General features: G+C 34.0%; 2 protein-coding genes across 6 annotated transcripts in view; one reads left to right on the top strand and one right to left on the bottom strand.

Annotated features, from left to right (window-relative positions):
- Window positions 1-24,649, top strand: part of LOC127721949 (OTU domain-containing protein DDB_G0284757-like) — a 269,632-nt gene that overhangs the window by 198,437 nt on the left and 46,546 nt on the right. The gene's annotated exons all lie outside the window — the stretch shown is intronic.
- Window positions 10,278-12,483, bottom strand: LOC127721948 (uncharacterized). The gene is made up of 2 exons (XM_052228797.1): window positions 12,360-12,483; window positions 10,278-11,748 (listed from the first exon to the last, which is right to left on the bottom strand). The coding sequence occupies exons 1-2, from the start codon at window positions 12,393-12,395 to the stop codon at window positions 10,612-10,614; spliced, it is 1,173 nt and encodes a 390-aa protein (XP_052084757.1). The 5' UTR covers window positions 12,396-12,483; the 3' UTR covers window positions 10,278-10,611.

The raw sequence follows: 24,649 nt of genomic DNA, 5'->3' as shown, positions 1-24,649 counted from the left end.
TTTCGCCATTAATGAATATATGAATACATAATGAGGTCCTTACGGGGTTATCTGCCCCTGACAAAATCTTATCGAAATTGCCTTAACATCGCTGCGTGTTTTAATTTTCGAAAAGAATATTTGTACAAGGTGTTGTTAATAAATGTAACGGACAATATATACCATGCCCTCTCAGCCGACGTCGTAATTTCATTTAAATGAAAGATAGTATTTAAAAGCTTGTTTCCCTGTGCAACATGATATAAAACTCATTAGGCAGAGCAATTCTAATGGCTACTTGCATAATTGTTAAATCGTATTAAATTCGGTATCAAATTTATATTAATAATAAACGTTACATATCTTGAATATTGAAAACAGGTTAAAATTATTTACTTGCATTAATATTGATATTTATCATAATTTATATTTAGTAGTAAATACAGAAGTTTTGAATATTTGATAAATAGCCTGCTGTTTAATCCATATCGCTCAACTTTTATGCGCACCCATTATCACACCCCTTTATCGCACCCCTATTCGGATTTCTCATTTATGACAGTAGTGATTCCGACTAAATTTACATAAAGTCCGATGTTTGTTAAACTAGATTTTTATATTTCAAAAGTGCACATTTTACTCACCAGTCTCAAAGTAGTCTCTTGTTTATTACAGTATACTTGTTATTAAATTTTTGGTTTATTGTTGCTATTGTTTTTATTAACAGGTTATATTCATAATGTGTTTTATATAGTACAACATTACTAAAGGAGGATAAAAAGAACTGAATGAACTACCATACAAAACACAAACAAACAAAAAATACGATAAGCAAAATATTTCTATGGACAACATGACCTAAATTGTAAGATAACCCAATAAGCAGTTCCTATATATAATAAAACTTTTAAAACATGGCAAAATAAATAAATCTGAAGATAACCCAGGTGCTTTAGATCAGTAAGCAGTTCTTATATACTCTCCTGTTTAAATCTGTGATAAAGCGTATACATGGCAAAACCCGTATCACATCCCATATCATCCCTCGGGCTGATATTGGTATCTCGGGATGATACGGCATGTGATACGGATTTTGCCATGTATTATTCTCTATAAAAAACATCCGGTTCGGTTTTTTTTCTAGGTCTGAGAAAAACGCAACTGTGTTACATTTAAACAATTGATTAATAAAAATTGTCACATGGTGTCTTCTTATGTCGATAATTACAATGTATGTTATTGATCTGTAAGTTATATATTCGCCATCCATAATAATTATCTAATATGTTTATTTGGCATGCCATACTCGATAGAAGTGCGGACGTGATAGAAAGCACTCTTTACCAAAACGTCAACGGAGATTACATTCCACGGAGGTTACATTTCGATGATTTCGTCATTTATAAAACATAATACGTGTATCTGAAGATAGAAGTTGTACTAAAATTAAATATTGACACCGATATCGATCTGTTGGATGTAAAATTTATTTTCAAAATAGGTGTTTGTTTAGAATAGATCATTCCACGGAGATTACATGCTTAACAAATCTCTGCAGTTTTCAACTTTGTTTAGTTTTTCAGACTGATATGATTTGGAATAAATGACCACAGTTATAAACAAAATTATTTATGGTAACCCTATAATCAAATTTAACTCATATCACACTCAATGTTGTGCTTAATATTTTGTCCTGCTTGGTCTTTTTTCCGTTAACGGAAATTACAGGTTTACGAAAAAAATATTTTGACGACCGTACCGATCACTATCGTTGTGCAACATGTACTAAACTTTATAAAAATTAAAAATATAGATAAAAAAGAAATATAAAAATCTCAGATATAAGTATAACAAGCTACGGATGTATATAACTCGAAGTCGTTAGTTTTGCTTTCTTACGGTGGGACAAATTAACGTCATAAAATGGGCGCTTTAACGGAGAACCAGTGTTAAACGTCTTCAGCAACATGGGGAAATTCACAAAATTACAAAAAGGCGAGACATACCTCTCTGTGTTAACAGTTTATATACAATTAGAAGACTACAGCAAATGCAAGAGAGAGGCGAAAGATACCAAAGGGACATCCAAACTCATAAGTCGAAAAATAAACTTACAATGCCATGGCAAAAAATGAAAACAACAAAAAGACAAGCAACAGTATACATGCAACTTAAGCATGAGCAACTTGAAACAGAAATTCTCTATTTGTCAAAAAGATAATGTCTTTGTACAATGTTTTCATGATTCATAAACGATTTACAACAAATGGAAACTTTCTTCTTTTAAAACAAAATCTGAAGCATAATTTTAAAATAAGAGTCAACATGGTCAATGTTATGATAAATCAAAAGGAATCCCCGAGGGTAGAAACATTAAAATAATCATGCAAAACATAGTAGGTAACAATGTTAACATTAAAATAGTTTAAATGTTTGGATAAATTTCAGGACACACTATAACAACAATGGAAGGAGAAGAAGGAGACCCTAGAAATAGCAGCTCTGGGAACCAGGACAATAACATTTATGGATTAAAGCTAATGGAGGAGAAAATTAAAGCTATGGCTTACAAAAAACTAAAACCGGGGACTTTTTCCAAATATCAATCAGAAGACAGAATAATAAAAACAGAAAGAATGAAAAAGACAAGAATCATGCAAGAGCTCACCAGAATTGGTGGAAAACTTCAAAACCTTGAGAGGGAACCCGTGGAGTGTCTTTTCATCATAAGGAATAAAGCCACAAACAGATTTAAATATGTTGGTTTTGGAGACATCTGTGACAATTTAGAGAATGGCTTGCCATTAACAAAACAGATTTCCAAATGTAGAAAATATACTTTTCCTGAACAAGGTTATTTTCCAAAAACAGACAAAGTGGACCAGGAAATTGAAAAACTTGAACCAAATAAATATGCATTAGGGTTTATTGGCACATAAATGTACCAACAACATCTTGTAATAACAACATGACTCTCTCTGACGTACAGAAAAGAGAATAAACGAAATGAAGATAAAAGAAACAGAAACAGTTGACATTAAAAGGTGAGACCTTTCACAAGTATTGGATATGTAAATTTGTACAAAATACATAAGAATATGTAGCAGCTATATTCTTTTTAGAAAGGAAGCTTGAATGTCATTAAGATTCTAGATTTTTTGTAAACAAGTGTGTTAATGTTTGATATTATCTTTCTTTGTATGAAGTGTGATGCATTTATATCAATGGACGATAGCTGATCATAAATGTGATTAACGTATTACTATTTGCTAGAAAAAAGCGAAATTTTGATTATTTTGGTGAAATACGGTAATTTTTTTCTAGCGCGAGTTGCCTCCCTCTAATTTGGCGCTTTAATCGGACAACAGAAATTTCAGGGTCGCCATTGCTGAGCAGCCTACTGCACTGATGAATACGACCATGTACATAAATAACAGACATAGTGGCGAATAGACAACGAAGATTTCCACTTGAACTGCAGATCAAGTTAAAAATGGTATGTTTTTGGCACAAGCTAGCAACAAATGATAAAAAACTATCGGGTAAACTGTATAAGTAACTTTGGTACATGCATGAGCATGAAGGTTATAATTTCAAGTGGTTTAACTATGTAAAATCTGTGTTTAACGATTGTGGCTTTTGTGAACTATATAATATTCCGGGGCAAGTTGATTATAATTATATTAAAATTAATGTAAGGCAGCGTCTCCAGGACCAAATGTATCGCCCCTTAATGTAGGGCTTTAATTTACAAATTAGGCCATTTATATTGTCAAGAAAAACAAACAAAACCATTGAACCCCTTGAGGAGGTGGACAGGGGTAAGGGAACATGGGAATGAGGGATCAGGAAGCAGGAAAAGAGGGTATCATGTCTGTTAGTTAGCTTGGTCTAAAGTGAAAATAAACTAATTTGGTAGAAGTAAATTTTATTGATTGATTGTTGGTTGCTTAACGTCCAGTGGCAAAATTTTCATGCAAATTCAGGACGAGAACAAGTTTACAATAAATACAATAGGTAGGTTCTGTAATAGATTAAGGGATTAATGTCGGAGAAATTAAGACTGCCACGGGAAATGAGGGTATATCGGATAGGGAAAGAAATTTAGCCTTGCACAGGTCACCTACGGACCCCTCAAAGAGTTGTTGCAAGGGTTCTTAACGTGCAAAGAGCGTGGCACTCTCTTTACACGAGGCATCGGATTTAACGTCCCCATTCTAACCGGACGTGGCTGCAAATTTGTACATCCCGCACAGCCAAACGGACGCCCCACTTTAGCACGGGTTTTACTGCCGGTCGGAGGAAGACCAATGGTGACCATACTTCTATTCCCCAGTCACCCTTGGGGGGGGGGGGGGGGGGGGGGGGGGGCACTTCAAGGATGATTATATTCTTTAGGCAAATCATTGATTGATTGATTGTTGTTTGCTTTACGCCGCATTAGCACAGAAAGGCTATATCGCGGCGAGAGCTAATTCGAATATTATAACAATTTAAGGTATATTTTTAAAATCAGACAAAAGGTCTTTCAATAAACTAAAATTCTAGACTAAAGCAAATTGATTATTTACAAATAAAAATCAACACTAAGATAACGTGATAAAAATTAAAATCGTTTTAAATATAATAACATTTTTATATTTTATAATATATTCCAATTTCTTTTAAGAATGAAACAATATTTGTAAATGGAATATTATTAAATAAATCATACATATTATTGACATTGAAATGCTTCTTCCGAATATCAGCAAAGTCAATACAATTGATTAAAACATGTTTAATAGTATACTTGCAGTTACAAGGTATACATTGTGGTTCTACTTCATTTTTTAAAAGATATTCGTGTGTTATTCTAGTATGACCAATACGACATCTAGAAATAACACACTGATCTTTTCTGCACATAAAATTATTGAAAGGTTTACATAAATTAGGTTTAATTTCATGTAATTTATTACCATCTTTTTTACTCCATTCATTTTTCAATATATTAAAAACATATTCTCTAATATTAGATTTAAAATCGGTATATGGTATATCACAGTTAGATAAAGGGTCACCCAGGGCATTCTTTGCCTCAAGGTCTACAGCTGTGTTTCCAAGGATTCCAACATGACTCGGCACCCATAGAAATAATATTTCTTTAAGAAGAATTTTTAAATTCCTCATTACATATAAAATTTTGAGAATTGTTGGGTTTTTAATTTTAGTATTTTGTATAGCTTGTAAGCATGAAAGTGAATCAGAACATATAATAAATTTGGATTTATCTGAAGAAGCAATAAATTTCAAAGCCAAAATTATTGCTTCTGCTTCAGCAGTACAGATCGATGCATCAGATGGCAAACGGAGAGTTGCAGCTCTGTCCCTGAAGACAGCAGCAGATGCAACTCTGTCACCATCTTTTGATCCATCAGTATAGACAGTTGAAAAATCTGAATAATTGGCTTTGATTTCAGCATAGTGTTGCTGAATTAAAAGAGGATTTGTTTTATTTTTATTGTGTTCACGGAGATCAAATATCATTTTTGGTTTGGGAAGTTCCCATGGAGGACATTTGCAAGTTTCAACTTGAGCAACAGATTTTAAATCAAAAGAAGCTAAATGTGATTTTAAACGTATACCTAACGGAGGAATTTTATTTTCATGTTTTGCAAAAATATCTTCATAAATTGGATTAAAAACACAGCTGTAGGCAGGATTATCTGAGTAGGCTTTTAGTTTGACAGCATATTGAAGTCCAAGCTTCAAACGTCTGTTAGAGAGTGAGTGCTCATCAGCTTCTACATACAGACTCTCAACTGGTGAGGTTTTAAATGCGCCAAGACAGAGACGCAAACCCTGATGATGCACAGCATCGAGAATCTGTATGTAGGACTTCCTTGCAGAGCCATACACTATAGAGCCATAATCTAGTTTAGATCTAACTAGAGATCTATATAAATTAAGTAAAATGTTGCGATCAGCACCCCAGTCGGTGCTGCCGACAACTTTTAAAATATCTAATGCTTTTAAACATTTCGATTTTAACATTTTGATATGGGGTAGAAAGGTTAACTTTTTATCGAAAATTAACCCAAGAAATTTGGTTTCATCAACCATTTTAATTGGGTTGCCGTACAAAGTGAGTTCTGGATCAAGATGCAATTGCCTTTTGTTACAAAAATGCATCCCGACCGTTTTTGAAGTGGAAAATTTAAACCCATTTTTTTTTTCAATTCTTCCAAGACATAACTGTAATTGTCTTTCTATGTTATTCATATTTTTGCCTCTATAACATATTAAAAAGTCATCAACATACAATGAACCTTCAATATTACTTTTTAAAACTTCAACAAGGCTGTTGATTTTAAGACTAAATAATGTAACAGATAAAATACTGCCCTGAGGGACACCCATCTCTTGATCATACAGATCAGACATGGTTGAATTTACTCTAACATTAAATTGTCTGTTAGATAGAAAATTCGAAATAAAATTTGGCATATTGCCTTTCAACCCCATATCAAAGAGATCTTTTAAAATACCATACTTCCATGCAGTATCATAGGCTTTTTCTAGATCGAAAAAGACCGACACTACATGTTCATTTTTCGCAAAACCATTACGGACAAATGATTCGAATCGAACAAGATGGTCAAGAGTACTGCGACCTTGGCGGAATCCACACTGGATATTGGCTAAAAGCCCATTGGATTCCAGGAACCAAATAAGGCGATCATTGACCATCCGTTCTAGTGTTTTACAGACACAACTGGTAAGAGCAATTGGCCGATAATTAATAGGATCCGTGTGATCTTTACTTGGTTTTGGAATAGGCACGACGGTTGCAAGCTTCCAGATTGATGGTAAATCACCAGATTCCCAGATGTTATTCATAAGCTGCAAAAGAGCTTCCAGCGAGGAATCTGGCAAGTGTTTTAACAGTTGGTAGTGAATATTATCAGGCCCACAAGCTGTATCATGGGCTTTTGACAGAGATGTTTTAAGTTCTTCAAGAGAAAAGAGTTTATTATAATTTTCACCATTTTTTGATTTAAAGTTTAATTTAATTTTTTCTTTTTGTTTTTTTAACTTTTTTAAAATCTTCCCTGTAGTTGTTAGAAGAAGAAGATTTCGCAAAAGTTTCACCAAGCTTGTTGGCAATATCCTTTTCAGATGTTAATAAATCATTGCCATTTTTTAAATGTTTAACTGTGGCTTTAGAATTTTTACCTTTTATCTTTTGTATCATGTTCCATACTTTTGTCATCGGAGTGCGAGATGTTATCTCCGAGACAAATTTCTTCCAAGACGTTCGTCGTGCTTGCCTGCAAGCCCGCCGTGCCTTAGCGCGAAAAACACGGAAATTACTCAAGTTTTCCGTCGTTGGTTGTTGATTGAACCGTCTTTCAGATTTTTTACGGTCACCTATTGCTTGATCACAAGCATCATCAAACCATGGTTTGCTGGGATGTTTCGGATTTGCCGAGGTCTTAGGAATAGTTCTGTCAGCAATTGACGTTAAAACTGTATTAAAAGTTAAAATTGGATCTTGTACAGTCTCAAACATCTTTGACTGAAGTTCCGCTTGACAGAGATTCTCAAACAAGGACCAGTCCGCCTTGTCAAGTTTCCAACGTGGTACTCTCTGTTGGGCAGAAGTAAAAAGATGTTCAAGTACTATTGGAAAGTGATCACTTCCACATAGATCATCATGAACACGCCATGAATAATCCAGAAGAAGAGAGGGATCGCAAATAGTGATATCAATAGCAGAATAAGACCCGTTTCCAGGATGAAGATAAGTATAAGATCCATCATTAAAAATGCATAATCCTTCTTGAGAGACAAAGTCCTCAATGATCTTACCTTTGATATTATGAGACTTGCTTCCCCACAAGGGGTTGTGTGCATTGAAGTCGCCCATAAGTATAAATGGTGAGGGTAATTGATCAGTGAGGTTTTTGAGTTTAGCTTTATCGATAATTGAATTGGGTGGAATATATATAGAACATAATGTAATTGTTTTATCTAATGATAAACGAATTGCAACTGCCTGCAGATCCGTGGTGAGTTGGACTGTGCTATGAATGATGTTGTCCTTCACAAAAATAGATGATCCGCCTGCAGCACGTTCATCTACCTTAGAAAATGTGCTATACATGTTGTATCCTTTTAAAGATACATTGTCACTTTCTTTTAAATGAGTTTCTTGAAGACAAAATGCAGTAGGTAAAAAAGACTGAACTAGAAGCGTTAACTCGAGAAGATTTATTTTAAGACCTCGGCAATTCCATTGGATGATATTAGTCATGTTTTGTTAATAGACGGGCGAATGCTATCGAGTTTGCCAGCATTCTTATTTCGCTCACCCTGAGATTGTAATCTTTCGGGTGGCGGAACACTTTCGATTTCCATTTCTGATTCGTCGTTAAGTGTTGAAAATCTGTTGTGTGAGGAGAGTCGTCGATCTCCAGGACCATGCGCAGCTGGTTTTACTCCGCCTCGACCCCTACCCCGCGACCTCGAATCAGAAGACTTCTGAGAGGATGTATTTGCTGGCTTCTTTGGGACATCCTTCTGTTCTGGAGAACGAAGAGGAGACGGGGCTTTAGAAGACTTTGTACTAGATGCAGAAGATAAACTAGTTTTATTAGATGCAGATGAAGGAGGACTATTGGAGATGGAAGAATCATCAATGTCACTGGGAAGATCCCAGACAGATTCACCGCCCCAACTGTCTGATTTAACTGTATCTTTTTTATTTGATTTCTTTTTTTCATTTTTTTTAGATGATGACATTGAGCTCTGTAAGGAAGATTGAGTTGACTGAGTACTGGTTTTAGAAGGTGTTGGTTTTCTTGGAATTAATATTTTATCGTTAGGTTCTGTTTCAACAGGCAGCATTGTAAATGTCTCAGCATCAATTGGCCAGGTCATGCGAGTTTGTGTTTGCTCGTGACTGAACGAGCGGACAACTTTGCTGGCGTACGATGGTCTGTTCGAAACAAGGAGATCATTCGAAACAGAAGCTATCTGTTTAGCTTCTGGGTAACTGATGTTTCTTTCTGTTTTAATTTTGATAATATTTTTTTCTTTAAGGTAAACAGGGCAGTCCCTAGATGATGAAAAATGGGATTCACCACAGTTTACGCATTTAGAAGATTCAGAGCTACAGGTTGTTCCCTCGTGTCCTTCGTCAGAACACTTGAAGCATCTCTGCGTACCACGACATTGTTTGCTTCCATGACCAAACTTTTGACAAGTGAAGCATCGAATTGGGTTAGGGATAAACCTGTCAACTCTGATTCCGAAGCAACCTAAAGTAATAGATGGAGGAGGAGTTGGAGTTCTAAATGTCAAAAGATATGTATTTAATTTGATTATATTTCCATTCTTTTTTATTTGAAATCTAACAACATCAGTTACACCTTGGCTTGAAAGTTCCTCACAGATTTCTTCCACGGTAAGGTCACCAAGGTATTGACTTCTGTCTCGAATAATCCCCTTACAGCTGTTCAAACTGTTGTGAGGAGAGGCAGAAACAGGAAAGTTTGTAATTGTTGTCAGTGTAAGCAAATTTGTTGACTGACTTTTGTTGGAACATTCAACCAACAAATTGCCTGATCTCATTTTTGAAACTTTTTTTACAGTACCAGCAACGCTTTGAATTTGTTTGTGAATCACAAAGGGAGATATTTTGGAAATTGGTTTTTCATCTGTTCCTTTTATTACAATAAATCTGGGCCAACTGTCATCTTCCTGACAGGGCACTGAATCATCACATTTTCTTTTTTTATGTATTAAAGCTGATTTAGAGGGTTGGTTTTGTTGTGCCATAGGAAATGAGAAAGATTCACCATTCTTGTCATCCACCCACCTCGGAGTGCTTTAGGCAAATCAAACACATGGCAGACGTATATGAATATCTTGAAATATCCCTTAAACGTGATGCTTACATTGACTTCAAAGAGGGTGGACCAAATGATAATAGAAATCGCCTTTTTGAAAACGGATGATGACGTAAAAGATTTTATTTGTACATCCTACATGAATCCAAATGGTAATATAAGAGTTGTTCTATGTTCAACATCATTTAGCATGGGTCTGGGTGTTAAAGGTGTGGATACAGTTATACATTATAGTCCAGCTAATGATGTTGATGACTATGTACAAGAATCTGGTCGAGCTGGTAGAGAACCTTCACAACAATGCAATGCTATTCTGCTAACTTACAAAAGATGCTTAGGAAGTCAAAATATATTCCCAACTATGAAAGAATATGTTAAATCTAAAACATGTAGACAGGCATTTATTCTAAATATATTTAAAACAATTGTTGAACATGCACATATACCTCACTTTTGTTGTGATATTTGTCGTCTCTCATGCAAATGTGCATGCAGTTGTGAAGATGAATGTGTATGTACAAACACTTGTAATCAAGTCCTTCCTAATATATACACAGCTATTATGTCTAATGAGGACAATGATGATAGTGATGATAATGATGACAATGACTTTACCGAACTCGATGATATGTTTTCAAGTGATAGTGACAGTGATGTTTTAGAATCGTCAACAAGAAAACCACAAGTCATTTACAGTTCAGATGATGAAATGTTTTGAAATAATAAAACAGTTCTGCTAACAGAAATGTTTGTTTTGAAACTTTTTTAAACTAGCAGCAATCCAGTCTCTAACAAACTCGATGTCTAATTCTGTAAGGGGATTTTCCTTTATGTTTGGATAGGCATAATGTGATCGGCCAGGAATGAAATCGAATAAATTACATGCCTGGAATTGTCTGACCAATGTTATAATGTCTATTTCCTTGTCACATGTCTTATGTCGTCCTGATGGAACACGCACATTACACACTTTGTCAAACTGTTTGATAATTTCATGTACTTTCATTGCACTCTTACTGACTCTAGCAACCACTTTCTCAGTAAAAACACCTCTGTAACTATGGGCAAAATCTTTAAACACCTTATTACAATGTTCTACATCTAAATCATTAGGATGATTTGTGTTTACGTCCCCTCTATGGTTTACAGTCCTGTTCCATATCAGTCTGTGTGCCTGGCGTTCTGTTAACAAAACTTCAGTTTGAGCTATAGTTTCCAAAGTACCAAAGGCGTATTTTGTACAATGACAATATTTATAGTACAAAACAAGGAACTGGTCAATTCTCAACATCCTTGATCCATCACCCATATGAATTGCATCGTTGCGATCCATTCGTAATAAACCTAATGTTAAAACCAACTTTATATACGCACTAACACCATCAGATTCATTTTCATTATCTTTGCTACTTGAAACTTTTTCCTTAGCAAAAAGAAGGTCATAATGACCATGGATAGAAAATTCGTGTTTTCTGAGTGAATGTGGTTGTTTATACTTTTTTCCACAGTATCTACAATTATACGTATTGCAATTTGGCCCATATTCTGGAAGTTTAGGTACTTCTGGCAATGTGAATGTCTTAACAAACGAGCGTGCCTGATCAAAAATATATTCCTGCATGTCATTTGTATTCCCAACTTCACCATCATACACATGTTTACAAGGTATAGAGTCTATACTTTCCATTCCAAAATGAGTAAGACCACCTGTTATAATATATGCTGTGGCAACTTTCTCAACAAGATCAGAAGCTGCATAATAATCATCAGCCGGATCTTGGGTCACATTTCTTGCATTTAAGGTATTGCGTGCTGCATACAGAGTACCCTGGTCTCTAGCTGATGAGGTTGAGTACAGCAACTTCCAAATGACCTGAAATTGAAGCAATCAGAAAGATTACGGTTTTAACGAGGAAAAAAATATGCATTCCTCAAAGAATTAAAAGTGATTGATTGATTGATTGATTGTTGGTTGCTTAACGTCCAGTGGCAAATATTTCATGCATATTCAGGACGAGAACAAATTAACAATAAATACAATAGGTAGGTTCTGTAATAGGGGCGTCTGGAATGAAGGTCGAGGAAATTTGGACTGCCACGGGAAAATAAGGGTACATTGGATAAGGACAGAAATTTAGCCTTGCAACAGGCCACCTACGGACCCCTCAAAGAGTTGTTGCAAGGGTTCTTAGCGTGCAAAGAACGTGGCACTCTCTTTACACGAGTCATCGGATTTAACGTCCCCATTCTGACCGGACGTGACTGCGAACTTGTACATCCCGCACAGCCAAACGGACGCCCCACTTTAGCGAGGGTTTTACCGCCGGTCGGAGGAAGACCAATGGTGACCATATTTCTATTCCCCAGTCACCCTTGGGGGTGAATTAAAAGTGTTTTTCTTACAAATATATTCAAATTTAATATCAACATACAACATAATCTATTTCAAATTATCATTCTTAGGTAGAGTATTGTAGACATTACCTTTAGCAACTCTCCCTGGTTGTGAAATTCTTCCATTTTAGGCACCAGTCCCTCTAATCTTTTTGTTGGAGTTCGACCATTTCGTTTGGATAACTGTGCCTGTTTGTGTCTCTCAAAAGTTAAATAGTCACCTCCACTCAATAAAATTGAGAATGGGAATGTGTCAAAGAGACAAGACTTTTTCTGGCTGTTTTGTCCAGTCAGCTGTTTCATTGTGTCCAGGTACATACTTGTGCATAAATTCACAAATGTCTGTCATATCTTCGTTGTATTGCTCACTTTTCATTAAAACTCCCATATTTATCTATTAAAAGCAAATGAGGTACATGATATTAAACGCAATCAACTATAATTCATATATGCGTATATAGTAAAAAAATATATGTTTTTGTACTTTTGTATTAATACTTTTTAATATAAAAAAGAAGATATGGTATTATTGCCGATGAGACAACTCTCCATAAGAGAGCAATGACACAGAAATTAACAACTATAATTTATAAATCGCCGTACGGCCTTCAACAATGAGCACAGTTAAGCATGTTATTATGTTTACGGGTTATAATCTTTTCGAAAAAACTTAAATATTTACTGTCGCTTGATTTTTAACATAAATATCAACAAAACTTGAAGTTATGGTGATTTTATTAAAATATGTTGTATAAATAGGTCTTTTGCTAAATATCAAGAGAAAAAATGCAGGACACCTTAACAAACAGTGTCTTTTGAGGACTTAAGGTGGTACCTAACACTACAGGGAGATAACTCTGTAAAAATCAGCTAAACGTTTAAATTACGTTGTATTGTTAAGGAAATATTAAGCTTCTCAATGATCAAAATTAGTGTTTGTCAAACTGCTATATAACCAATGAAATTTTTCTGATAAAGTGGTTGGTTCAAATTTTTTGAAATTTTTATATTTTTGTCAAAGGGTCAAAGTAAACATTTTGTCAAAATTTTAGGAATATTAAACGAGCCAAATCAATATTAGTCAAGGTGTTGGGTACCACCTTAATTAACATGCATGATTTGAAAGTAACCATTTTTAAACCTTTGTCAACCAACGTGTAAGATTGATCAAATTTATTTAAATTTTATGTTACATCCTCGTCCTTATTTGTAATATGCATGGAATATTTGCCACTGACTCTATTTAACAACAATCAATAAAATTTTCATTAATTTGTTAATAATAACACATAAACTATCAACTTACTCTTGTTGTTTTTGTTTCATTTCTTTCATGTACTGATGTTCGATATACTCAGGAAGGACTGGTGCAAATATGTTGAAATGTGGAATATGCTGACTCCATATTTTCGCTACTAGGAAAGTGAAGTCACTAGATATACTGTCCAATTCTGACTGACTCGGTATGAAAGTAGTGAAGGGCACTGTATTTGCATCTCCTTTGGCAACAGTGTTGTCTAGATGGTTCCCTGAAATTCTGTTTTCATAGGCACATATTTGGTACATATGATGGTCTTTGTGTTGATTATAGATTGTCATATTCCTGACTTTTGTACGCATATCAACATTATCTCCTACAAAGTAAAAGCCAGGGTGCATTAAATCTCTGTACTGATGCAAGTCATTTTCCGCGTTAGAAAGTTCAAGAATTCGTTGAACCATTGTAACGGCATCTCCATTCACCAAATCAATGGACTCTTTGATCATCTGTATGTTCTGAAGTAACACCAATTCATGTGACGTTTCAGTTGTTACTAGTTTTTGCATAGCAACAAGATCCTTGTCCCAGCCATTCCCTAACTAGTCTGCCAAACTTAGCGTTGATTGGTAGCTTAAGCAGTCATATGTGGCATTCAGTCGAGAAAATACAGATTTCTTGCAACCACCTTTCCACAAAATATAGCTATTAAAATGTTGAAAAGCATTTAAATCTTTGCTGTACAGGGTCAGAAGTTTACAGCCAGCAGTCACTATGCCTGGTATTAAAGCTTCGCCCTTTTTATACTTATTAAACTGATGTGCTGGGTTTGATACCGATGCTTCAATTGAAATTAAAAAGGTAGGAGCTTTCTGTCTCCATTCATCTATAACTCTGGCAAATGTAAGAGACTTTTTCTTGTCATGGTTACGTAAAATTATTCTCCATTAGTGCCAAAGTCTTAATTTCACCTTTGATGGTATCAAACACTGTTTCTTGGAAAACATCTTGCAAATCTGGAATTTTAGAAATAAATGAACCAACTGTAGGCATATCACCAGAGGTTAAGGCATCAAGAATTGGAAAGTGCTTCGAAGGCATGCACCGTATTTCATTTTTCAATCCACGGCATATTATAACCTACAAATAAGAAGGTCCTCATTAAAAAGGTGAATATCATGTCTAAATATTTGACATTCAAGTAATAATTTTCACATTTTGAAAAAATGTGATAATTTTATTTTTCAAAAAAGTTCTGTTGTTTTATTTGATTTAACGTTAATATTGGTAGTTCACACAAAGATAGCTTTCCATTGACTTGGTTAACAATTTTGGCATCAACTTTTCATTTTGCGTGTGTGTGTGGGGGAAGGGGTATTTTAAACATATAACTTAAGGATATAATTAACAGCTATTATAAATACGCTTTTCAAGAAATATGCCTTAAATCTTTTATTCAACCTGAAAATAACTATGCTTAAATCATATTCTAATCCAGAAACACATGAAATATTTGCCACTGGAGGAAAAAAATTTATCAAAAAGTCAATAAATCAAAAGGGAAGTGTACACATACTTTGCCCGTTTAGTTAGCCATAGGATGATATGTTTATTATGTTTATTATGTAAGGACATTGATTCATTATTTTCTCTGTTTCTACAATCAAAATGAACTGTACAAACATACCTTCAGTTCTGTGTCAGTTTCAGTGTCGATATTGAATTCAGAGTCTTCTATTTCCTCATCTCTAGGAAACAACGACTTCCTACTATTAACAGTTGCACTACCGTCCTCAGAGAATTGTCTTTTGAATGAAACTGAGTTATGTCCATGTGTTTCACGTAGTTTTGCCAAAGTATTCTGATATGTTGATTTAAATGTTGTTAAAACACTGTCAATTTTTTGCAATTCTCTAACACATTTTCTACAAGCAGTATCTGCATGTGTCTCTTCTGTAATATTTATTTCCAGATATTTTTCAATAAGAATACAGTATTCAGATTTGATGCTGCCATGAAATAATTTTCTTCTGTAATCACTTTTTTCAATTCTGTTTCCACAAATTACACAAAGAGTTTTTTTAGTTGTTGGAGTAAATTTTATAAATCTAAAAAAACTTTTTTGGAGTAGAACATTCTGCCATTGGAAACACCAGAAACTCTGACAATGATGTGATGTTTCATCATATGTATAAGTTCAGTGACCTTATCTTTCTAGTTAGTTATAAAATGAAAATAAATAAACAGTATTTGCACAACCCTGAAATATCAAGTTTCACTTTCTTAATGTTATCTGAAATTCTAATCAATAAATGTCAATCTTAATTACTCTTTAAGATTAACAGTTTGGTCAAGCCTCAGACAAACTTTACAAGTCCCTTCCTCTGCAGATGTCAGTATAATGGAAATCTCCTAGTTATAGCAGTAAAATTGTTAAAGGGGCAAAATTAAAAAAAATAATAAGGAAGGGACATGTAGCAAGTCTAACACAAAAAGGATCGACTCGGGTCACGAGCTACCCCTCGACACCATCACCGGGAAGGTCCCCCGACTGTTTGGCAATACATATTTTAAAAATAAGGTCTTCTTGTTCAAAGAAAAAATCTCAAAACTGAATTTTGACATTTTATCCGTGACTATGTTTATATATATGTGGATTTTTTTCACGACCTTGACTGTCTATACAGCCCTTGCAGTCGGTGACTTATTGTCCTGTGACTTTCTGTCCTACATTCCTATGTTAGATACTAACAGCGACTTGATCATTTTTGTTTACCTGTAATTTATAACAGTATAAGTGGTATACAAATCTGTTAATGAAAAGGGGTAAATAATTATTAAAGCGAGTGTTCCACAAATTGATTGTTCCATAAAGGGTAATTAAACTAATTGCAGAGTTTAGAGTTTGTTAGTAATGATAATAAAAATAGTTTTAAACCATAAAGTACTTACAATGACAATTTTTTTTTCTGTCACCTGTGTGACGTATTCAAATCTTTTCACTCTGTGTACAACGAAATACGTCTTCAAGTTACAGGTGTTTTGCTTACTTAGAACGAAACACAGTAATCTAAAGAAACGCTCCATAAGGCTTCATTAATCTATAGACGAACACTAAAAGTATAATGATGGAATTTAAAGACGGTTAGGAAAAAACAATTTCCAACTGTGAATTACTGCTGGCTGGTGCTGAATAATTATCAAGCAAGTTCTGTCAGTAAAACCTACACGTGACCTGTTCCCATGTACCTGAATTATTAGAAGAAGTGGTTCAACAATTATCAAAAACGTTCTGTCAGTACACGTGACCTGTTTCCACTTAAAATTTTAAATAAACTTTTCACTCTTTAAATGTTGTCCGCTTACCTAATCGTAGCTACTAATGAAACCGGGTGGAAATAGGCATCATTATAACAGCACTCGGTTGTAAATATTGTAATGATTCTTTATTAAAGGTCTTAGGACTTCAACAAAATAACAGTAGTCTCATATAAAGACCCTACAAAACACAATTATAAAATACTATAAATACTAGTGCAAAGAAAGATAACTCTGACATGTTTATGAACAAGTACATTGCACTGTATTACATTCTAAGTAAAATAATATTGTCATTCTCTTTTACATCTATATTTTCTGTCTCAAAGACTCAACTTAAACTTGTGTCTTACATGTATTAGTTTATGTATCTCATAAACATAACTGCGATAAATATTCTGTTACCATGTAAATAATATACTCTACATGAATTCATAAATATAAATAAATGAAGCAAAACAGCAAAGCATAAAAACATATACATGCAGCAACTAAGCAAAGCAAAATAAGCAAATTATTAACTAAATTATAAAACAACATAATACAACTCTTTGATTACCTCAAGTGCTAATTTGAAGGTCACAAGACTAACATCATGTTTGGCTACATCAAATAATAACCTGAAGATAAATATAAATTTATAACTAATGTGTTCCATGTCTACAATATGACTTCATAATATGAACACATACCAAAAATAAGAAAATCTGTTCCCTTAGATACTAAAACATAATAAAGGTTTAAAATGAATATTTAACTATTTATTTACTTCTTACTTATACAGAAGAAAACTCTTTCTTTCTATTTAATATCATTTCACTCCAATGCTCCATTATAATCTATTATTTAAGACAAGGAATTGTATATTTAAAAGGAATGGAAACACGGCTCGAGATCAATCGGGATACCCGCAGAGCAACCGCAGAGCTATAATCCATGTCTGTCTCAGTCGGAAGTATGATGAATAATATAAAGAATCATAAAAAATCATGACGGAGGTCCATTTCCTGTCATATAGATCGGTCTTTTAATTCACGGGGTCATCTTGCTTGAGATGATATAAAGGAGAGAGAAACCCAAAATCTTTTATTCCATGAAAAAGACAAGGCCTTAGGTATCATTTGTATGCCTCATCAAACATACGTTTGTAATATTGTATTATGTAAATTCTCATTAAAATAGACCTTGGTCTTGAAACTTGAGCGAGTTTCATCCGGATTACAAAACAAAAAATACTGTGTGTTCATTTTTTTCTAAAAGCTCGACAACTACGAAGTGCAAAACAAAACAGTTGATATCATTATGAAACTGAAACCTTATTCTATCATTTTGCCCTTTTTTCAAGTTTCAGGTAAAATTTCTGAATTTTCTACGATTTTTCGAAATTTCAGTTTTGAATTTCATTATCCTGTCAAAATATGTCTATCAATCTGGGAGTGTAATACGATTTCTCTTAAATATTGGAAAGTAGAAAGAACAAAGTGAGAAAATGAGATATCATTTTAAAGAAGGAATATTTTCATACAGTTTGGTCTAAATTACGAATGCTAAATGTAATTGGTACAATGTAAATGATTTTATTTCGAAACATGTTGAAAATTTGAAGTAGTGCGTCAATAAATACATCGACACTTCGTATTTTGGTAAGGGTTAAATAACTACTTGAAATAGATGTGACATTGACATACAACTAAAAAGCTTAATCTTTTTTCTATCACATAGTGTTGGTTTTATGAAAATGGTGATAAAAACGAATTTGCTATGATTTTTCAAAATCCCATGTTTATAGTTCACATTGACGCCATTTTGTTCAGTCAAGTTCCTCACCGACGAAGTCGGAAATTACAGGCAAGAAATATATATGTCTTCCGATTGGGATTGATTGTGCCGTTTTATACACGATTTTAATCATTTATTTTTTTGTCAAATACTATTGTTATACTCAATCGTTGTTTGGTATTGCAGTTTGCCATTTTTAAGCTTTGCAGCAAAACAGTTCCTTCCTTTTTTCTAGAAGAGCAGTAGTCTAGAGATCGCAAAATATTCCTTCGGTGTTAAAATAAATAATATGCGAATGTCGGAAAGTTTTAACTGTTTCTAATTAAAAAATGTATTGCACCACGGCATAATTTAGCATTTATTAACAGGTGAGCTCGACGTGATTTCTTTTTGACACCTTAAATCAGGGACAGCCTATAGTTAGTATACACTGTTCCTGCTTAGATATATATACGACAAAAATTAGCTTATCAATGAAACATGATAGATTATATACCTGCAAATTGGATATCCCATACCGGTGTTTATTATAACACCTATTATCTAAGTTCTTTTATCTAGACAAAATACTACATCTGTTCACGTACTTCTTTCTTTATACTTTCCTATACCAGTCATATTCCAAAATTGAAAAATTATTTTTTAACTTTTTGCATTACCTTAAATCTTTTTAAAAACTCGTATGATGTAGATTTCATCTATTAATTGATCTTAATTGTTGCATACCTTCGTGAAATATCAAGAGGAGGTACGAGAAAAAAAATGTTTTTCAGAAGTAACTTTGTTTAAGGTTGTATTTTTTTTTTATTTCATTTAAAGAATTGTAAATCTAAATAGACAATTCCCTGTTTCATTTCATGATTAAATGACCAAGTTCGATAACTCCTGCCAGATAAGTAATGAGCCAGTTAGAGCGACGGGATGTAATTAATTCACCACCCAAGTCAGAGATGCATCATACAATTTTCTTTGAAGTCGGCCGCGTTTCCATTCCTTTTAAATATACAATTCCTTGTTTAAGATTATTTAATATTTTAATAATTTATCAATCTTTAATGATTTAAAGCATTTTATGGTTAATTAATTGTATTTATCATTCATAAAGATCAGAATCACACTACAGATTCATTTCTTCATTCAATCAATCAATCTAACCAAATCTTGCATACTCTGTTAAAAACTCTAGGACTATTAAAATATTGTGAGAAAAGTATATACAACTGACCTGTAAAGTAGTAATTAAGATTCAACAATATATTGATTGATTGTTGGTTGCTTAACGTCCAGTGGCAAATATTTCATGCATATTCAGGACGATTCAACAATATATTATAATCAAGTAAATTTACAAACTCCAGAATTGTGGGATATAACTGGTCAGTAAGACAGTTGAAATAAGAGTGTCCAGAACAATAGAAATTTCCCTCCAAAAAGAACATGTGACCAAAATCACTATCCATATAGAAATATAGCCTTAATTAAGATTCTAAATATAGAAATCAAGGTAACATAGACAAACAAGTAAACTTGTCAGTATAACAGTATTCAGACTGAACAAATTAAATACTATTCAATTTGTAACTAATAATATCAATAGTATGAAAATCATTTTATTCCAATAAATTAAATCAATATATACAAATTTACAATTACCAAAAATATATTAATTCCACTCTACCACACTAAGGCCGTCTGGTATCTTTCGCCACTTTTTTACAATCAACGACCAAATCATTTTTAAAAACTCTCTTTAGAATCTTATCAAGAGTGGTGGATATTTTACATAGACCTGGATAAAAAACACTGGAAATTTTCATCTTTCAGATAGAAAAAGTACACTGGCGGATTCAAACCGGTTACTCTTTTACAAACCACTGCCACTCTTGTACAAACAACGACAAAATAATTTTTCATTACTTAAATACCTGTAATATAAAATAACACAAAGAAAAAAATTTAATACGGCATAGTGATAAAATTATTTGTTTGAAGCGAGTGTTTCCCTTGTTGATGTTTCAATACACTAAATGCAGAGTTTACAATTGTTAGTAATGATAATAATAATAATTTAAAAACCAAGTACTAGCAACGACGAAATTATTTACCTGTCACCTGTGTAACGTATTCTAAGGACTGTTTTCGTCATCTGTTTAGGTCTGTAGTGTAGCAGGAGGGGGTCAACGACAATTCAACGATGCCATAATATAGGCCTCCTGGGACATGTAGTGGTAGAACTTCGCTTAGGTTCGATCAGCAGGATACATTCTACCTGTATAGGTCTTGCTTTTCAATGTTTCACTTAAGTATCTAAACAAGAATTTTCATTATAGTATTTATTTTACCAATAACATTAGTATAGTTCAATAAATTGCATATAAATTCAACTATGTAAAGTAACAAAAAAATACAACAGACAACTGTTCTGACTAATAGCCTTTTTTTAAAAGGAGTTATTAATTATGTTAAACTTCATTTATTCATAAATTGCCTTTATGAATATAATTCCTCCCAACTCATCCTTAAATCAATAGTAACTACTATTTTCTATGGTCACTACAGGTCTTCTTCCGACCGGCAGTAGAACCCTTGCCAAAGTGGGGCGTCCGTTTGGCTGTGCGGGATGTATCAAGTACGCAGCCACGTCCGGTCAGAACGGGGACGTTAAATCCGATGCCTCGTGTAGAGAGAGTGTCACGTTCTCTGCACGTTAAGAACCCTTGCAACAACTCTTTGAGGGGTCCGTAGGTGGCCTGTTGCAAGGCTAAATTTCTGTCCCTATCCAATATACCCTCATTTCCCGTGGCAGTCCAATTTTCCCGACCTGCAACCCAGCTGACCTCTTTTACCGGACCTACCTATTGTATTTATTGTTAATTTGTTCTCGTTCTGAACATGTATGAAATTCTTGCCACTGGACGTTAAGCAACCAACAATCAATCAATCTTATTTTCTATGTTAAACAGACCTTATTTTAGATAAGCGCCGGCAAAGTAATATTGACTTCATACAGGAACTTCTTAGGAAGAAAGATAAGAAGTTAGCAATATCCTTTAACTCTACGTTCCGCTATATAGATGATGTTCTCTCACTAAATAATACAAAATTTGGTGACTATGTTGAACGAATCTATCCCATCGAACTAGAGATAAAGGATACTACAGATACAGTTAAGTCTGCCTCATATCTTGACTTACATCTAGAAATTGACAATGAGGGTCGGTTGAAAACAAAACTTTACGACAAACGAGATGATTTCAACTTCCCAATTGTGAACTTTCCATTTCTATGTAGCAACATTCCAGCAGCTCCTGCATACGGAGTATATATCTCCCAATTGATACGATATTCCCGGGCTTGTGTTTCCTATCATGATTTCCTTGATAGAGGATTGCTGCTCACAAGGAAGCTATTAAACCAAATGTTCCAAATGGTGAAGTTGAAGTCATTCCTTCGTAAATTATACGGACGCCATCACGAGTTGGTTGACCGTTATGGAATATCCGTTTCACAGATGATATCGGATATGTTCCTTATGTCGTAACTACAATACCCTCCCTTTTCACGAATGTGACTTACCGAATTAGACTATTTACCGGATTTGTAATAACATAAGCAACACGACGGGTGCCACATGTGGAGCAGGATCTGCTTACCCTTCCGGAGCACCTGAGATCACCCCCAGTTTTTGGTGGGGTTCGTGTTGCTTAGTCTTTGGTTTTCTATGTTGTGTCATCTGTACTATTATTTGTCTGTTTGTCTTTTTATTTTTGGTCATGGCGTTGTCAGTTTGTTTTCGATCTATGAGTTTGACTGTCCCTCTGGTATCTTTCGTCCCTCTTTTATGTCTCTTGAGACGGTCCATCTAACAATAACTACATACCTTAAAGGTCAAGGACACTGGAGTGTTTACACTAAAAACGTGTTTCGCCCAGGTAAACTGATACATTCAGGTGGGTTTGAGAGTGGCTTGATGCAAGCCGGCTCAATGCAGCAACTCCCTGATGAAGCAAACAATCCAGTATTTATACATATTGGAACAACTGAAGCAAACACCGTCAAAAACCGTGAATAGAAAATGCCGTATGTCCATCTACATCCGGTCAACATGCTTCGGAGTTAGAGAAGAAATTTAATAAAATATGCTTGAAGCAAAGAAACAATGGTCCAAAAGGTTAGTTTCTTAACTCAAATAATCCCTTTTATACATGAATATAAATTTGTAGCAAATTCCCAGCTGTACTATAATAGCTTTACTCTATAAAATTGCCTGGTCACTACATTCCTCCCCGCTAAAGATCAATATTACGGGTAAACTTGATCAAACTTTAAACTTATTAAAAGGCACCTAGAAGATAAAACTTACACAAATTTGAAATTTAAAGGTTTAATTAAAATTATGAACTATAAATCAGAACATTCAACAGTTGTAAATGCATATATATAAACAAATTAAATAAATGTTCATTCAGAAAGAATATTAAAGTTAATGGAATTAAAAATAGTCTCTTTCCATGATTTCAGCAGCCTCCAACCGCTCAGTAAGAAGGTGAACTGGTGAAGCCCTAGCTTTTTCGCGTTTCCTTTGAGCTATTCTTTTTTCTTCTGCAATGATTTAAGCGTTTTACTCTGGAGTGCATAATCTTGGCAGCATTGCTCCTTTTGTTTCTATATAATCGATATTTGGAGTAATAATAATGTTCACATAATTTTCCAGATAGTCTTCATTTACACAATGACGGTACGAAATGTAACGGATACATCGAGACTTTATGCCAAACATTTTCCTGCATTTCCCACACTTGAAAAATTCCCTGTTAGGTTGATGAAGATACTGCCAGTGAGTATGGAGTTCTCTCTGAGTGTTGTACTTATACATTGTACAGCATCTACTCACTGGACAGTATTGGCCCAACGGATGGAAAAAGTTTACCATTAAATAAACTTATTAAACTGACACTGTATCAGCAACAGATTAAAAATATTTTTAATAGACAATATCGTAAGCCAAATTTTCCAACCTGTTACAGGACAGGACAGGACAGGACAGACAAAATCATTGACCAAAAAACATAATGACCCGCTATTTTGAAGGCGGAGCATTCAAGATTATAACTATTGAAACTTGTCTAAACCAAATCTCCAAGGTAGTGAGATTTTTTGCAAGATAAAAGTTAGCTGAAGGCAGGTTTTGTATAGCCTTTTTTCACTATATAAAAAAAAAGATTCATATCATAAGCAAGCATCTGAGATTTTTAGTAACAATAAAAAACTTCTAAAACAAGAAAATGTGTCCACAGTACACAATATTATCGTAGGTTTGGCTTAAAAATCGTATTGATGAATAACCCAAAACATTTATACACTCAGCATGCTCGGGGCATAACGAGAAACAAGTTATATTTTACAATTATTTATTTACTTTTATATTTCTGAAAATATAATAACGTAGAAGAGATCATTTTAACAGAACCATAAACTACAGAATATTTAATTTATTTTATGAATTTAAAAAGGTCGCTTTCATAGTCATTAAAGGTACCAGGCTTATAACATAGTCAGAAAAGTCAGTTACTATCAATATTATTTATTTTAATGCATCTTTGAAATTATTAATATTCAACAATTATATCAATAACAGTTATCAAAGGTACCAGGATTATAATTTAATACGCCAGACGCGCGTTTCGTCTACATAAGACTCATCAGTGACGCTCAGATCAAAATAGTTATAAAGCCAAACAAGTACAAAGTTGACGAGCATTTAAAACCCAGTATTTCAAAAAATTGTGCAAAATACGACTAAGGTTATCTATGCCTGTAATAAGAAAATCCTTAGTATTTTGAAAAATTCATACTTTTCTAAACAGGAAATTTATGAAAATGACCATATAATCGATATTCGTGTGTTAAGTCAACACTTCGTACTGGGCTGGTGATACCCTCGGAGACGAAACGTCCACCAGCAGTGGCATCGACCCAGTAAAAGTAGTATTTAAAGGCACCTTATTTTCAACATAACTTGAAA

This window comes from Mytilus californianus, unplaced genomic scaffold (assembly GCF_021869535.1).
Source record: "Mytilus californianus isolate M0D057914Y unplaced genomic scaffold, xbMytCali1.0.p SCAF_12, whole genome shotgun sequence".
NCBI lineage: Eukaryota > Metazoa > Mollusca > Bivalvia > Mytilida > Mytilidae > Mytilus > Mytilus californianus.
Note: the sequence above shows the minus strand (reverse complement) of the source record. Positions and strands in the feature narration are given on the sequence as shown.

What these genes read in the sequence shown, in the direction of transcription:
- LOC127721948 (XM_052228797.1), bottom strand. Translation starts at nt 12,395, where the DNA reads ATGGAAGAATTTCACAACCAGGGAGAGTTGCTAAAG. An exon ending in ACCAGGGAGAGTTGCTAAAG is followed by an intron (nt 11,749 to 12,359) that starts GTAATGTCTACA and finishes CTTCAATTTCAG; the next exon opens with GTCATTTGGAAGTTGCTGTA.